This window comes from Sceloporus occidentalis, unplaced genomic scaffold, assembly GCF_023333645.1.
Source record: "Sceloporus occidentalis isolate IW3139 unplaced genomic scaffold, rSceOcc1.0.p SCAF_6, whole genome shotgun sequence".
NCBI lineage: Eukaryota > Metazoa > Chordata > Lepidosauria > Squamata > Phrynosomatidae > Sceloporus > Sceloporus occidentalis.
Window position 1 is genome coordinate 52,459,404 of NW_028316986.1, and position 17,734 is coordinate 52,477,137.

At 39.2% G+C, this 17,734-nt stretch overlaps 1 protein-coding gene across 3 annotated transcripts in view; it reads right to left on the reverse strand.

Moving 5' to 3' along the window:
• The window catches only part of CMTR1 (cap methyltransferase 1), an 88,486-nt gene that overhangs the window by 57,555 nt on the left and 13,197 nt on the right, over positions 1 to 17,734 (reverse strand). For 2 of the 3 annotated variants that reach the window (XR_016281702.1, XM_089529605.1), the window contains exons 4-16: positions 16,618 to 16,776; positions 15,898 to 15,990; positions 14,659 to 14,700; positions 11,346 to 11,417; positions 10,555 to 10,649; positions 10,401 to 10,473; positions 10,001 to 10,199; positions 9,760 to 9,878; positions 6,738 to 6,834; positions 4,761 to 4,893; positions 3,783 to 3,962; positions 2,535 to 2,591; positions 735 to 792 (exon numbers count right to left, since the gene is read on the reverse strand). Coding sequence is in view for 2 of the 3 variants with exons in the window: in XM_089529605.1 (XP_089385731.1) it covers positions 735 to 792; positions 2,535 to 2,591; positions 3,783 to 3,962; positions 4,761 to 4,893; positions 6,738 to 6,834; positions 9,760 to 9,878; positions 10,001 to 10,199; positions 10,401 to 10,473; positions 10,555 to 10,649; positions 11,346 to 11,417; positions 14,659 to 14,700; positions 15,898 to 15,990; positions 16,618 to 16,776 (1,377 nt within the window). In the remaining variant the exon portion in view is untranslated. The remainder of the gene's footprint in view (positions 1 to 734; positions 793 to 2,534; positions 2,592 to 3,782; positions 3,963 to 4,760; positions 4,894 to 6,737; positions 6,835 to 9,759; positions 9,879 to 10,000; positions 10,200 to 10,400; positions 10,474 to 10,554; positions 10,650 to 11,345; positions 11,418 to 14,658; positions 14,701 to 15,897; positions 15,991 to 16,617; positions 16,777 to 17,734) is intronic. The other variant, XM_089529607.1, reaches the window with a different exon arrangement.

Below are 17,734 nucleotides of genomic sequence, written 5' to 3' on the forward strand. Positions count from 1 at the left end.
CATGCTTCACAGAGGGACTCTTGAGGCCACAGGTGCCCTTAGTTTTTAGTTTTGCTTCCCAAGAAAGACAGAGGAAAAAAAGTAAAGTCAAGAAAATCAGAGGACAAGTCTATGACTTTTCCTGGGTAAGTCAAGGAGAAAAAAAATGAGGGGATAGGTATCCAATAGGAAATGCTCTTCAAAAATAATACATGATCCCTTGCCTCACCTGCATGACAACTAGAATTAACCCTTTCTTAGTTGGCTCCTTTTCTGCTGGCTGAGAACTTGATTTCATAATTTAGGTTAATCAATCAAGAACAACACCACACCAAGATTGTTTACTCATAATTACTGACTTCATTTAAGTAACTAAGTAATAAAATGCTAAGCTAGGTAGATTATTGATCCAATTCATTTTTTGCATTCTTATAACTGACACCATCTGATTATCAAGGGTCTCCATATACAGCGCAGAGCTTGGAAATTTCTTTTCTGGACTGAAATACCCAGAATTCCCCAGCCATCATAGTCACTGGCCATTTTGGCTGGGCAGTTCCAATAGCTGTAAATCCAATGAAGTGAAATATCTGTCATAGCATGCCCCAAGATCTCTGCAGGTAAGATAGAACTCTTTGATAGAGTCTATTTTGCCCATATTTTGAATGCAAGGACCTTCAACCTCTTCTTGTATTAAAAAAAGGATGAGGGCAAGAAAAAGTAACAATAGCTCTCTATTCCATGGTGGTACTCACTCCCCAGAGCCGGAGGCATTCTTTTCGGATATCAGCCTGCCGTGGTTCATTCAAGGTCCTAAAAGAATAAGGCAAATTTCCAGCAAAGTAATATAGTAGGACTCCTCCTACCTCCAACAAAGATTCTAGCTCTCCATTCACATACTAGATTATAATTCCTTTGGCATAACAAGTATTATTTTTCTATCTTTGAAAAGGCACTGTTCATGGCAATGACACAGTCTACAGGCATACCTAAATTAACAAACCTTCTGATAGTGATGCTCTTTTTTACAAAGTTTTTTTATACACCCATCCACCTCCCTTTTCATCCTTGTTCTCTGTCTAGCTGGAAGGACTTTTCAGCAGTATGGGCATTGGAAGTTGGTGAATAACTGGAGAAACACAGACTTTTAGTATTAGTCCTACAGCAGCAAGTCCGTAATAAATGCAATAAAACCTGAGCTTGGAAAGAAGGGGATTCTACTCTAGCTGATCCTACTGTAGTTGTGTGTCTGCCTACAGCAGGCAAAGGAAACAGTCACTCCAGAATCCCTTACTGTACCTGTATAAAGTGGGGACACCAAATAAGACTGCCAGCATGTTAAAAAAAAACAGCATGTTTTAGCTAGCTTCCCAGCATGTTAAAAAAACTGCTCTTTTGGGGAGGTAAAGTGAGGGGTGTTGCCCTCCAAGGAATCCTGAAGGGTTAATGTGGACTCTTAGTCTTCCACAGTTGCCCACCACTACATTAGATATTTCTTCACCAAAATGGAAAGAATAAGAAAAATGCAAGTTGGTGAAAGAAAACTTATGCCTGGATGTACAGTACAGTCAGACCTCCATATCCATGGAGTCCTTATCCACAGATTCAGTCTTCAACAGCTTGAAGATATTCAAAAGAAATACAAATTCCAAAAGGCAAACCTTGATTTTGCATTTTTATATAAGGGGCACCATTTCACTATGCCATTGTATTTAATGGGACTTAAGCATCCCCAGATTTGGGTATCCATGGGGGGGGGGGGGGGGTTCGTCCTGGAACCAAACCCCAGAAGATACCAAGGGCCTACTGTTTTTAGAAAAAAGCCTTCAGGAGGTCTCTCAAAAGTTCTGAACGTTTTTGTTTATTTATGCAAGGTTTAACCTTCTGATAGTGATGCTCTTTTTTACAAAGTTTTTTTATACACCCATCCACCTCCCTTTTCATCCTTGTTCTCTGTCTAGCTGGAAGGACTTTTCAGCAGTATGGGCATTGGAAGTTGGTGAATAACTGGAGAAACACAGACTCACAGGGCGTTGTGCATACTGTTATTCTGGAATAAAAAGTTTGCTGAAACATGTTGTACTGTTCTTCTTTACTGTAGTGTATACATTTATTCCTAGTCTTTCCATGTTATTTCTGACTCTGGCAGCAAATTTTATGTTAAAGAAGTAATGCCCAGAAATACATCCACTTTGTTAACTTAGGGATACCTGCAGTTCAAAGTAATTAAAGACTGTGAACATAGGAAAACACTGGCATTTGTCTAGAGAAAAGTAAAATGAATGGAGACTGTAGACCATAATAAACTGGATCACACTGACTTCAAAGACATTTAATTTTACTAACTTTCTCTAGATTGCAGCCTTCCATGTACTGTACATAAGTTTGTTCATCCCGTGTTTAATTTCCTATCATCAAGTGCAAGTTGTACACAGTAAGACTGATTCTATACCAATTCAAGCAACACAAACGATGTCCTAGCAAAATGTTTAATTACTGCTCTCAGACCAATTAAGAACAGTTTTTAATATACATATATATATATATATACTCACGTGTCTTGAACAAAGGCACGGATTTTGGCCAGTGCTTTGATCTGAACAGCACAGAATCTGGAAGACAGAATGTTTATTTTAGAGGAGGTTACACGCCATCCAGCCACACTTGTTATCTGAAGGTTTAGTGAATTAGAAAAAAGCATGAAAAACAAGCAAATAATACACAATACTGAATTAAGACTGAATTACCCAAAGTAATGGGGTCTGATATATTATAACTAACCACAGTGCAGTAGTATAATTGAAACATTTGGAAGCACTTCACTTACACTCTTCCTTCACAATAGGAGTTTCAGAAAACCTATTTTGTAGTAGTTATATTTATTATTTATTTTATTTATATGCCGCCTTCTCCCAAATAAGACCTAAAGTGGCTCACAAAAAATATTATGGCTATTATTGTTTGGACAAGAAGCCAAGATAAGATAAAGACACACATGGTAAAATACAGTATAGGCTGAGTCTCCTTATATGAAATGCTTGGGACCGGAAGTGTTTTGGATTTTGGATTTTTTTTTGGATCTTGAAATATTTACCTGTACTGAACATAATGGAGATGGGACCCAAGTCTAAACATGAAATTTATTTATGTTTTGCATACACCTTATACACATAGCCTGAAAATAATTTTGTACACAATATTTGTAATAACTTTGTGCATGAAACAAAGTTTATGTACCTTGAACCATCCAAAAGCAAAGGTGTCATTACCTCAGCATGATTTCTTATGATGTCATAATTCTACTAAGATAAAACAGCACCACAGAGTACAGAAAAAAGTCAGCCTCATCCTATCCCCTCTTCCTTGGACTAAGAAAAATGCAGAAGCTGAGAATGAACGAAACGTGTATGTTGCAATTAACTGTCTCCAACTCAGCTCACAGAGGTCAGAATTTGGGAAACATTACTTTCGGGGAGCAGTAATTAAATCCCCAAATCCTGGACTATAAGACTAGAGTAGAAGGGAAGGGATGCAGTTAACATGAGAAATGCCACTTCAGTATTTACCCATTGACAAACGCACACATCTATTTAGTCTGAACAACAGAGAAGTGTGTCTAATAGCCTCATCAGCCAGGTTTTTCCCCCTTGCAAACAATGTCCAAATAAAGGATTCTCTGAGAAATATTCCTTGAAAGTAAGCCTGAGAAAAGTCACTTGCAGAAAGAATACTATAAAAGCCATCAAAATCCTGTGCTTTCTCTTACGGGTTTTCTTTTTTTGTAATGCTGCTCTCCCACCTACCTTTCATTTGATCTGACCATGTAATCATAGAAATCGTGGTCACCTCTGATGACTTCCAGGGGGACAACAAGGTTTACATCCTGGTCTGTGTTGCGCAGTTGGTTGAGTTTGATGTTCACTGTGAAAAGGTAGTCTCTCACCTCATCAGTTCCAGACTTCAATCCACGACACACCACATACCTGCAGGCAAGACAGGCTCTGCTTGTTCATGTAACATCATGATCTTTTGACACATTTATTGGCTATTTATACTAGTAGCACAAAGTGCATTATCATTTTATCACATTCAGCCTTAAACATCAGGGACTTGAAACCCTGAATCCTTTCATGTTATTAAGTCACAACTTAGAACACCAATCAGACAGGCTAATTTGGGATGATGGAAATTTCAGACTAACATGTCAGGGATCAAAGTTGAAAGGTACAGCTTAAACCATAGATGGGCAAGCTCTGAGAGAGCATGGACTAATCTGACATCCTGGGATCTGCTTTGAGCCATACCAACCTCAAAACATAAAACTAAAAGTGACTGGAAGTCCACTTCCTGTTTGGTTGATTTTGTTTTAAAATTGGTGAAAGCAGAAGGATTACAAGTGACTCTCTAACTACAAAAATAAACTGATTCACTTTTCAGTAAGATGGGCCAACATATGTTTATATTTTGTCTTGCATTAAAGTGTTTGCTGAACCCGGAAAACATGTGCTATACAGAAAAAAAAAGAGCAAAAAAACTCTCCGGAAGTTAGGTGGACAACAGTGCCCCATAACTGTCAGATATTCTTTTCCCCCATAGCTCCCCCCCCCAAGTGCAGCTCCTCTGCTTTCTCCTCTTCCAAAAATGATATGTTTCCAGGTGAAGCATATTGCAGAGCTTGTCACCAAAACTCCAGCTACTTCAAACCTTTTAGCGTGCAACTGTAGTATTCAGAGAGGCAAGTGCTTCCCAAGTGCTTCAGCTGTCACACTTCTCTGACTCACCTCTCAGAATTGGCAGGGCGGCTTGTCACAGGTTTGAAGATTGACACATGCTCAAAGCAGCAATACAGCAAGTACACAAGGCCAACACTGAATGGTGTGAACAGGTCAAAAGTTTTACAGAGAAAGTGACCTCCTGGAGCAGAATTTTTTTTAAAAAAAGGGAAGAAAGAAAGCTAGTGTTTTAGAAAGAAAGATACATGCACACAATTTTATTACTTACTAAATTGTACCCCATTTTCTATTTTAAAAAAACTACATATTCAATGTATTATCATATTTTAAGCTCAAAACATCTCTGAGGTAAATGTGGCTGGCCCAGAGGTCCTAGACAATAGCTTTGTCGCTGAACAGTGATCTGAACATATGATTTCTACCACATGATTTATCAAAGTAGCTCCCCTTGATCATGGGCTTGGGGGGACCATGTTAAGGAGATCTCACAGGGCATTACCTTGAGCATTTCAAGGCACATTTTCAGGAATCATTCATTCACTCAAGGCAGACAATGTTAATCCCATTTACCACTTGGATTCAGTTTCCTAAAAACAAATTTTATTTATTTATTTATTTGAAGTTATATCCCACCTTTCTTACAAAATAGGATCCAAAAGGAGGAAGTTGGGAATATCTGCCAATTAAGATGGATACAGTTATCTGTATGCTATCTTTATGAATATCCCCAAGAGTATGATGAGAATTCCTACAGCTTAAGATCACCATAGCTTGCTACAAGAATTTCAAAATAAGCCAACTGCCTTAACTGAAGATATGCTGATAGGCAAAAGGGCAGTTTCCAGATCCAAATTTAATTTTGAGGAATGTGTTACCTAATTGTTAGAGGGACAGAAAAACCAGCACCGAGAGACTAGACAGAACATGGATAACAAGTCTCGTCTTGTCTCACAGCTGTCTCGCAGTGGATGCACCATCGGCGTTTGAAGCTCAACATGTCCAAGACGGAGCTTCTTGTCTTTCCTCCTAAGCCCACCCTTCAACACTCCTTTTCTGTCTCTGTGGACAACATTTCTATTCAACCAGTCCAGCAAGCCCGCAGTCTTGGTTTTATCTTTGATTCTTCTTTGTCGTGTATCCCTCAGATCCAGACCACAGCCAAGGCTTGTAGATTCTTTTTGTACAATATTGCCAAAATCCGACCATATCTCTCCGCCTCTACTGCCAAGATCCTGGTCCATGCCCTAGTGGTCTCACGACTGGATTACTGTAACGTCCTCCTGGCTGGGCTTCCTCTTTTTCACCTCCATCCTTTAATTTCTGTCCAACATTCAGCTTCACGCATTATCACTTCCACCCACCGCTCTGACCACATCTCTCCTGTGCTGGCATCCCTTCACTGGCTCCCCCTCCCTTTCCGCATTCAGTATAAGCTTCTGCTGTCGACATTTAAAGCCCTCCATGGACTGGCCCCTCCTTACTTATCAGACCTTATTTCTCCTCACCTTCCTACTAGGGCCCTCCGTTTTGGTAGTCAAGGTCTGCTGTCCCAGCCCATGATTTCCTCTGCCCCATCTCGAATTCACCCCTTTTCACTCACTGCCCCTCACTCCTGGAACCTTCTTCCCCCGCGAGCAAGAGCCATCACCTCTTTAACCAGCTTCAAAACGGAGTTGAAGACCATCCTGTTCAGGGCAGCGTTCCCAGGCATTGCATAACTGTCACTTGCTATTTGATGTTCTTTTGTTGCCTGTTTTATTGAATCATTTCCTGTATTGCTATGTATTTTATATGTATTATCCTACTAGAGAGGCCCCTTCCCTACCAACACTCCCTTTGTGTCGTGTCTTTTTAGATTGTAAGCCTGAGGGCAGGGAACCGTTCAATTAAAAATATTGTATGTACAGCGCTGTGTAAATTTACAGTGCTTTATAAATAAATGTTAATAATAATAATAATAACAACAACAACTACATGGGATAGAAAGGGAAATATGGAGATAGATAAAACAAAGTAGGAGACTACCTGTTCGTATAACAGAGAGTCCTGTAAGAAACTGGCATAGTGTCAGTTGTTTGCTTAGAATCTCCTGGATATTCTCCTGCCCCTCCACAGAGAAACCCTGAAACATAGAGAGAAACTTGGTGCAAAGCTCTCCATAACTGAGACCTGTGTATCACTTCACAAACTTTTGGCCTAGCTGTCAACAGATCACTTCATTTCACATCACAAGCTTTTCTGGCCCAGATGTCAACCCACTGCACTTCATGAAGGGAGACCTTCCCCTCTTCGGAGAGTGTGACAAGTCAACATCTACCTACAACGCTACCTCTTAATTACCAAAGATTTGGGCTGAATGGTTTTGCTCATATCATTGAATGTTTTAATCTGTTTAACTCTTAAACAATGTTTTAATTGTTAAATTAAGCATCAGTATATTTTAGACTCTTTAAATTATTCCTGCTGCTTTAAATTTAAATTGTTTTAAATTGTTTTTAATTTATTTTATTTGTATGCTGCCTTTATGTCCTGTGATACAAGGTGGGGATATAAATATTTTTAAAACAGACAAATAAAGGAACAAGTGCTGAACACATAGAATTCCTCTTTTCTTCCCAGAACTGATCAGCTTGACTAAAGTGGCAGCCATTTAGATGGATAGATGGAAAGGAGGGAAGAGAAGGAAACAGCAGTTGCCCCCGCCCCCAGTACCAAGTTAAGAAAGGGGGGGGGGGCATTATCTGTCTCATAAAAAGATCTTGTCTTACCTCATTCCTCAATAACACTTACAAACAAGGAGCATGGAAGGAAATACTACCAATGTGGGCCACATGTGTCTTGTCACACGTACCCATTCTGATCAGCTCCAATCTAGTTTTAATCATATTTTACTTATATTACACCTTTCTTCCAACATGGGACCCAACATGACTCACAACAAATTAGAACAACTGCTACAAGGAACAGGCAAGGATGCCCTTGTTTCTGATAACAGTAGCTCATGCTGTATGAAGTGAAAAGAAGAGGGTGCAGCCAGAGTTCATTGCTAACTTTGCACTGAGTTTCAGAGGCTCGTGCCTCCTGAGTTCAGTGCAATATTACAGGCCTGTCCCTTGGAAAAGAGTCAGAAAAGTCACAAATGTGGGGGTGACTACCAAAGTCAGGGGGACTTTGTGAATCTTGTTTTGGGCCCCTTCACACGATAACTCTCCTCTGATCAAATAGAACACTATGATTTATGTCTTTTTTGAGTTTTGATAGTGAAGCTAGAGACTTCACAATTAAACAAGACACATCAATGAAGTCTAGTAAACTTTAGTGAAGTAATTAATCACTACAGAAGTAATTTAATACAAATGGTGTAATTAGTCAAATATGCAAAAGTTTGGGGGTGTTACCACCCTAAAATATCTTTTATATTTGTGGCTGAAACAAACAACAGTGCAGACTGCAAAATATTACTGAAAATGTGAAGTCGAAGTCTTTCGTGGCCAGCATCCATGATTTTTTGTGGGTTTTTCAGGCTATGTGGCCATGTTCTAGAAGATTTTCTCCCTGACGTTTCACCAGCATCTGTGGCTGGCATCTTCAGAGAATTCTCTGAAGATGCCAGCCACAGATGCTGGCAAAACGTCAGGAAGAAAATCTTCTAGAACATGGCCACATGGCCCGAAAAGCCCACAAAAAAACTATTACTGAAAATCTCTACTTAGGATTTTGAGGCTTTAAGCTGTTTTTAACAGCTGTCTTGAGGTCTTCTCTCTTTCAAGATGGAGAAAGAGGCCACTTGCTCTTAAATGTTATTATTGTTATTAACTGCCTTTGCGTTGGCCTGACTCATGTAGACCCTCATGGATGAGACATCTCCAAGACTTTTTATCCACCACTGCTCTGCTTAAGTCCTGTAAATTCAGGCCTGTGACCTCTCTGATTCAATCTATCCATAATGGCTTGGACGATTCTAACTTTAGTGCTCCACTCTTTACTCTTTAGATCTTGTCTAGTTCCTTCATGGTTCCCCTTCCCATTCCTACTCTTCTCGTTATTTCTTGGCTGCAGTCTCAACTCTGATGAACGTTTGATCAAATCTTTAACTATTTCAATTTCTTTATTATCTACGTTGAATTCAGGCAGATCCTCCGTGGCCATTATGTTATTTCTTTTGGTTTATTTCAACTTTTCTTAAAGACTGGATTACATGTTTAGAGAAAATCTATTTCTCTTTTATATATTTTTATTTTTGTTGAATTTTAAAATATTTCGAAAACTATTGCCTAGAGATTTTTTATTTCTTTTTGAACTTGTTAATTGGAACTGTCTGAGAATCTTCAACTGACTACATGAGTAGTACATATGAATTTCTTTTATACTTGATATTTAAAATGCTTAGATTTGTTAGCCTAGAGTAAATGTTAGACCAAGCTAGAATTTAATGCTTAATATTTGAGGTGATTTTCATTTATCATAATTACCATCCATTATGACTTAAATACTATTTCATTATTTCATCATAGCCCTTTCTTCTAGTCACATTTTAACTAGTTTAATTCTTATCTTCAGTAGCTATGCTTTAGATGTTGTATTGATGTTCATATTTGCTAGCCACATTATAATTGCTTAAGTTGTTATGCTACAACCATTATTATTGCTATTATTATTATTACTATGACTTCATATTTTTATATTATTCACTGCTTTTATAATCATATATTAGTTTTCACCATCTTGTCTATCATTTCAATAAATGGTACATTTGCTTTACTTTTGAGTGTGATGCTGGTTCACGGATAATTATCCTTTGCTCACTGGAACTATACACCAAGGGATATACCAAAGAAATTTAATTTTCAATTAGTGATTTCCATTCTAATAAAATAAACCAAAATGATTCCTTACCCTTTTCCAAAAGTAAACCAATGTTACTCTCTTTCCAATAAACTCTGCATACCATCATATTTATAATAGGTAGTGTTATATCGTAATGCACAAAAGCTAAGTTGCTGACTTTAGTACCTCAGGGAGTAAACAAAAAAGATAAAGAACTTACCCCATCAGCCATTAAGAAATGTACCCCCTTCCGATCTGTGTTGTCCAACACAAAATTCTGGAAGGCAGTGATATTCTCAGGACGGGTGATGTCCCCATCACCTTCAATCCCTCCTTCACCTATGAGGAAAGCAAGGAATTTAAATCTGGCGATAACATGTTATTAAAATTACCTAGCACAGAATCATTTCCAAAGACTTCCCCTACCAAGAAAATTCTCAATAAAGGCTTGGTGCACTTACCATAGTAAGGTTCAAAGAGTTCACTGGAGGCAGCATAAAAATCCTCCAGTTTGAAATCATTTGGTCCTTTTAGGGTCATGCCAAAACCTTTTGCATGCCACTTCTTCCTCCAAAGGACATACTCTGAGAAACCACCAGGGCCAGCACATACATCAGCAAAGTACAGGAGCTCTGCATCACGTTCTTTAATCAGCGGTTTCTGCAAAGATGGAAGAACATTAAAACATCTTAACTGTCCCATCTAACCCATCTAACCAAAGCAACTGTTGTTACATCATCCAACTACTGGGATAGTTTAAATATCACTAAATATTTTAATAGAACTTCTGAGGATTTTACCAACCCACTTCCTCTATCCAGGAAAGGTGCCTGAGATGTACAGATAGAGAGAAACCCTCACCCCACGAGAATCCTTTGGGTTTGTAAACATGTAGTCGAAGACATAGTCTAGGTTTGCCATCTTCATTGCAGCTCTGGAAGTGTAAATTGGACACTTGTTAAGAGCTTGCCCTTTTACTGACCTCAGGGCTGCAAATCAGAAAACCTCCATTGACCTGTTTAGGAAGAAGGCTCCACGGATCATTTCATAAGGGTTGGACCTTGTACGAGCTCGGCGCATTTCCTCTCCATCCAGCTCATCAAAGACACTCTGTAACAAGGAGGGGCCAGACAGACAGAACTTTTTTCATTTTCATCATTGCTATAATAAGCAACATCAAATTACACAAATCTTATTATGGAGGGAACCCAATGAGAGACAAATCATTCTGTAAATAGTGGTAGCAAAACAGCACAGCTTAGGTGGTGGCAGCGGCAAATTTTCCCCATGCTACAACTACCTCTAGAGCAGGGGCTTCCACCTTTTTGACTCACAGAGCCCTTATTTCTATGGTGGAGCCCTTAAGAGGCCTACCCTACGTCTTACAAGTTATTGGTGTTTACGAGTATATATAAAATATATTATTATTCTTTAATTTAATTCAATTTTTATTTCTTTCATTTTCCTGGAGCAGCCGCAGAGCACCTGGGTAGTGCATGTGGAGCCCTAAGGGCTCCTCGGAGCATAGGTTGGGAACTCCTGCTCTATAGTGTCACGATGGAAGAAGACAAAGCTAGAAAGAACAGATTATCATAATTTCACAGTCAATCAAAAACAAAAGGGTACCTCAGCAGGATCTGAGCCAGTCAATTCCAGTCTGAAAATGAACACTTCATATCTAACTGATTACATGCCTTTGCCACCTTCCCCCAAATGTCTCAAAGCAGCCACGTCTCTGAGCCTCCATATCTTTCTATCATACTTTTTTTCTGATAGGTATAATGTATTTTAACAAGCAAAATGTACCTTGCATCGGAGCATATTATGCAAAAGTTCTTCTCCACAGAATTCTGTTTCGTCATCTATCACTAGCTTCCTCTAGAAAAGAAAACAGCAGAAGGGGTGGAATGAATTAATCACTTGAAATTCTTTCTCTTAATTAAGCAACCTGCCATGACACTTAAGCTCTAGTGACCAGAAGGTCATCATTACAGTGGAACAAATGTAAGACCCAACACCAACTTCACCATACCTTTTTTGCAAGCACATGAAACAGCAGTGGCAAAATAAGGAAATCTAGCCACCAACTTTACTACACAAAAGAATCACTATGACTTAAAAGGAAATGGCAATAAAGATAGGGCATGCCTCAAGAAAATAAAGAGAAAATCCACCAATAGGAGATGTATACCTCTTCTCAGGCTGAAACTGTGGCACATTCCTTGCAGTATCACTTACAACTGACACTTATCCCAAAGTAAGTGAGGTGGCTGGGTTTAGTAATAAAAATTTGGCAAACAAAGCCAGTGTCTTTTATCCTCATAATATAAATTACATTCTACATTATCATATGTATTATGTTTCTTACACCACATAAAGAATCTATAATACAAGGGGGTGCTGAAAAATTATCAACCTGAAAAATAAGAGAATAATCTAGAGCCTTGAACTTTCATGCTATTCCACATATTCACCCTGAAGTTCAATGCACAAGTTTCTTTAGCCCTTCCAAAAAAAAGTTTTCTGGTGTCTGATGACTGAAATACTACCCTGATGCTGCTATCACCTCTGAATCATTCAAAATGTTCCTTCCTTTCAAGCTCTTTTTAAGGTTTGGAAACAAGAAAAAGTCAAATGGAACAAGATCTAATGAGTAGGGTGGATGTCCTATGCACTCAAAACCCCAATTCTTCAAAACATCCACCATCTTCCCAGTTCTATGAGCAGGTGCACTGTCCTGAAAAAAAGAGAACATCCTTTGCTGTTTTTCCTTTAATGACTCCTTTAATCGGAACACCAAGAGCAGTATTCTGAAATAACTGTTTGGTCCTTCTAAAGATAATCATCAAAATACCTTCCTTATTCCAAAAAACTGTGCCCATGACCTTTCCTGCTTGAATTTCTTTGACCATGGAGAACTTTAGTACCACCACTGCAAGGATTGTTGTTTAGTCTCCAGATCACAGTGAGGTAACCATGTTTATTCAAGAGTGATGAGTAGATCCAAAAAATTATCAATAAATAACTCAAAATGCTGCAAAATCAGCTTGGAGTTATCCACTCGATTTAATTTCTAGTCAACATTCAGACATTTCTGAATAGTCAACTGTTCATGATTAACCCAATGTGTTCCGGGAATATCTCTTGTGTCTCAGCAATTGTTTTAGTTCAGATTTCCTGATCTGCCAAAATCTGGTCATGAACACGCTCTACAATCTCAGGAGTTGACATTCTTGAAGGTCTCTCAGATCTTGCTGCATCTTCAGTCTCAAAATCTCCATGCTTCAAGTTGGCACACTACATATTCACAACTGAGTATGACAGGCACTTGTTACTCAATGTTTGCATCATACGCTCATGGATTTCCTTTAGAGTTTTCTTCTGCAGCAACAGGAACTTCATGATGGCCCAGAGTTCAACACTTGAAAATTCCACATTTTTCATTGACATGGTACTATTAATGATCTGAAAAAGTTCAGAAATGAGAGCTACGATACTGCAAATTGGCAGTTTACAATACAAAAGGACACTCTTTCAAGCTACAGTGACAAAATAACAGTGTGCCCTTGGTATCCACGGAGATCCATTCTGGACCCCACCCCTGCAGGTAGCAAAAGACATGGGGTCGCAAGGCCCATTCTTTTCAATGGGTGCACACTCCCATTTGCGCCACCTTATGCATGCACACCCATTGAAAAAGCCGGGGCTTGCCATCCGTGAAAGCTCAAACTGCAGATGGCTAGTCCACGGTTGGGGCGGGTGCAGTGAACACTCAGATTTTAGGAAGTGGGCTGGGCCGAGAACTTTTCAGCACCCCCTTGTAATAGACAAATATTGGGAAGCAAAACAAGGACTTGAAGAGATAAGGCTGTGCATGCATACTGCTTTTCTGATGCCAGTGAACTTGTGTCAGCCTACACCCACTATTATTGGGAATTAAGCAAGCCAGGCTTCAATGATTGGGATATTATACTCAAGAAGAATGCATTTTCTTTCACCATTAGAGGATTTGGGGACTGGAACTGCAGACAAGCTTTTTCCCATGTATGATTCATTGAAATGTGAGAAAGAAGGTCCTCTCACACTTTGAAAAATCAAGGGCAAAACTGAACATGCAACCAGTTTTAGCTCATGGTTCTTGATCAAGAAAAGGCAGACACAAAGGCAAAAGGCTTCAGTCAAATATACAATTTCCCCAGTGCATTTTCACTACCTATCATTACCAGCATCTTGTTCCTGGATGAAGGGCAACAGAAACTAAAAGGATGAGGGCAAAATATATATTTTGCAGGACTAAGCTTGTCAATAATACTTTCAAAAAGTCACTGAGCCTTTTCTTAAATTCACTGACTGGAATCCTGTATGGCAGTTACAAATGCATAACCAACAGTTATGCATTAATGACAGTTATATATTTATGATCCCTATGTAGCTCCTAAACTAGGGACCAGGATAGTCCCCTAAACCCCACTTTCAAATCAATAGCTACTGCGATCGAGTGTGATCTATTCCACTGTTAATCAGGAAACAGCTGGCAGATATTCCCGTATCCCTCTCACATGAGCACTCCCCACTCAGGGACCGTGGTTCTGCCTCTCACACTGGAAAGTGCTCATGTCAGCAGGTAGGACAAACAGCATCAACTGCTTCCCAAGTGACAAGGAAACAGATCCCCATCAATCACAGTGGCTGGTAAATAGGGATTGGGGGATAGGTATCAGGTCATGGTTTGCTGCTCAGCACTGTAACTAGATTACATACATAAATCCAATACAGGATTCCAGCCACCATTGCTAGCAAGTCAAAATATCAGAGAGATTATGTTTTTCAATCATCTTCCTAAGTGCAAAAATAAAGAAAAAGAAAAGCTTGTTTTAGCCACTTGAGCTTAAGTTTGGTGCAATGCTGATCAAGACTCTCAGTCTGTTTCAGAGCAACCGGAAATCATGTATAAAGAAATATAGGGAGAATGTGCCTATCTTAACTCCTGCTTTCAATGCATGAACAGCCACAAAATCCACACAAGATGCAGAAGCAGTGGTAAATATAGTGCATGTGCAACATGAGCCAAAGTGGGAAAGCCAGCTTTGTATGAACACCCTAAGAATCTCTGGCATACATCAGCAGTTGCCAGTACGTCGCTAAGAAGAACTGCCAGCATCTGAGTAAAGAAAAGGAGAGAAAAAAACCCTTTTACTGCTATTGTTTATACTTCGGGCTAGGCAGTTGCTTTTCAAAATATGTAAATTTTGAGGAGCAACATTGCCAGACGCAAAGTTCTAGACCAAATGAAAACATCCCTGCAGAAAATGTGGCTTCCTGCTGTCATGTTTAAACAGCTTGTCAAGTTACTCAAGCTTTCACAAATGCAGTAATTAAATGAATGAAGCTTATATATACAGTGGGGCCTCCGCATACGTGGACTTTTTATAAGCGGCTTTGAGCGTACGCGCTCAAGCCGCTGGGGGCGGAAGGGGCAGCATGTCCCATTCAGTTGAATGGGCGCACGCGCCTGTTGCACACCTCCGCGCCGCCATGCACGAGCCCCCACGTATGGCGAGGTTCCACTGTACTGCAAGTTCACACTGAAGAATGGGGGCAGCTACCCCAATACACTCAAGTGTATTAATCCACCCATTTCACTAGGAGATATGGACTTAGGGAGAAAAGAAAGAGCCAAAAAGCAATGAATACAACTCATCTGCTTGCCTGGGATCCAAGGCTGTAACACTCAGCAAAGTTTCTTTTGGTTAGAGAATAAAAAAGCTGTTCTGTTTATTTAAGGTTAATACAGAAATAGTGATTTATTCTAGGCTTCTCCATTCAAATTCCTATGGCCCTGTTCACTTGATGAATGGGAGACAAGAATTCTTTAACTTTAACCAACCTTACAGGGCTGTTATGAAAACAAAATGGAAATAGACCCATGTAAACTACCCCAAGCTCCTTGAAATATAGACAGAATAAGTATGTTATAAATGCTCAGTAAGTGAGAATTCATTTAATTGTGAATTCATTTCATTAGAAACTCATTGTGGCCAGTGTACTAAAATGCAAAGTTTTGAACTCATCAGAAATTTTAAACAAAATGTTTTTATAAATATACAGCTACCTTTATTGAACATACTAATTTGTTTCTCTATACTTCCATAATTTTAATTATACCTAATCATGTTTAGACAGTATTTTGATTTGTCTTGACCTGTTTGTACTTACACATGAAGAAAGACATCACCCTAAAATTCTATTATCTTTTTGGCAAATCCAACAGTACCTGTGGACTTAAGCAAACTTTTTGGATTCTTGATTCATTCAGTGCTTACTCCCCCCCCCCCCCTTGCTTTGCAACTATAAATACCTTCCCTATGGTCATCCAATCCTTCATTTCCTCAGCATCTGGAATTTCAGTGGTGCATTCTGGGAACCAATCCACTTGCTCATAAGCACTAGCCTGCAAACAAGAAAAAGGAAATTTCAGAAGAGAACTGTGTATTACAGCAAAAAAATAATCTCGTGCTTGGATACAAATGCCAAAACCATTTCCTACACAGTTTTGGGTTTTTTTTAGCTGGACACTCAATGAAACTGAATAAATAATGAATCTGAATGAATTCAAATAAAGATTCTAAGAATCTTGATGATTTCTTAACACCACACATGAGCAGGAAAACATTTTGTTGTGGCCACAATAAAAAATAATAAGCAAGATGAAGTAGAATGCCAAAGGTTTACGTGGGAGCTAAACACTATACAATTTCAGTCCTGCCCGAACTTGTTCCACAGAAATCAGTGGGATTTGCATTAATTATAATTAATAAATCCCATTCATTAAATTGTATGGTACTTTATGTGGGACTAATACTACATTTAGTCTTTGGTTTTCAGGCTGCAAATCCCTAGAGTTATTTTGTAATGGCCATTACCTAAGCATGTGACATAAGTGGAAATACATCAGACCTTTCCAACATACAAGAAAAACTGAGAGAATGGATGAACAGGACATTTGAAAAGGAAATTATGGCAGAACAGTAGACAAGAAGGAAAGACATAATACAAATATAGAAGACATGATACAAACCTCTGGCTCATCCTGCCAGTTAATGTTCACCTCTCCATCAAATCCTTTCAGTGTCAACCCTAATCCTCGTCTTCCTTTCTGTTGTGAGGCCTCAACAATCTCCTGCCTCCCCTGGCCATATTTTCCAAGTCCTTCACCTTCTCGAAACCCCATCTTGGCCTGTGGACCAACACAGAAAAAGTTATTCAGTAACATCTGCAAGCATGTAAATACATCTGTCTGTGCTCAGGCTAAGGACCAACTTACTAAATTAGGTAACTGGAGTGCTGTGATTAAAAAGTGGTGGAGATATTTAATGAATATACAGAACAAAAAACTGTACCTCCCTTCAAGCTCATTCAACTTAAATAGAAAAATGAAACTAAAGCAACAGCACAAAGCATTTAAAAACTACATCTTAAAACAATGACTGTGCTACAAATGTGCAATATCAGCAGCTTTTTGGAATAGAATGCTAGTTGCATCTCACTGTCCCCCCAACTGAAACATCCTGGATAGCCTTGGCAACAGCCTCCCTGAATTGAAAATGTTGCTGATGAATGCCAGGTTGGTGGCTAATAAAACCACTGACATTCAAGATCTGATCCTGGATAGGTGTCACATACACCTGGTTGGGTAAAGCTGGCTGTGCGCGTTAATCTCTCTCAGCTTGGTCCACTGGCATTCTCTGTGCAGAAGCAGGTGAATTCTGAGGGCAGGATGGAGGCGCAGTGGTCTACAGGAATTCCATCCACATGACCAGGCACCTACATCATTTGGGATTTCCTTCTCTGTTGTTTGATTATTAACGTATAATGACACACCACTTTTTTTCTTTCCACCTGCACTTATAATGCTTGTCCTAATTTAGGGTTTTTAAGATATTTCGTCTCCTGTTTCCTTATTCTAGTTTCTTGTATACTGATTATATCCACCTTTTTCGAATATATGAAAAATTTGTTTCTGAAGGAATAGTCAGTGCCTATTTAAAACAAAGAAGAGTTCCAACACGACAAATGTGGCTGTTCTAAGACTATTGATGAAAAGGTCCTCCCTGGATCCAACTGTACTGGACAACTAGTGGACAATTTCCAATATTCTATTTGTGGGCAAATGTATGGTGGCCATCTAGTCCCAG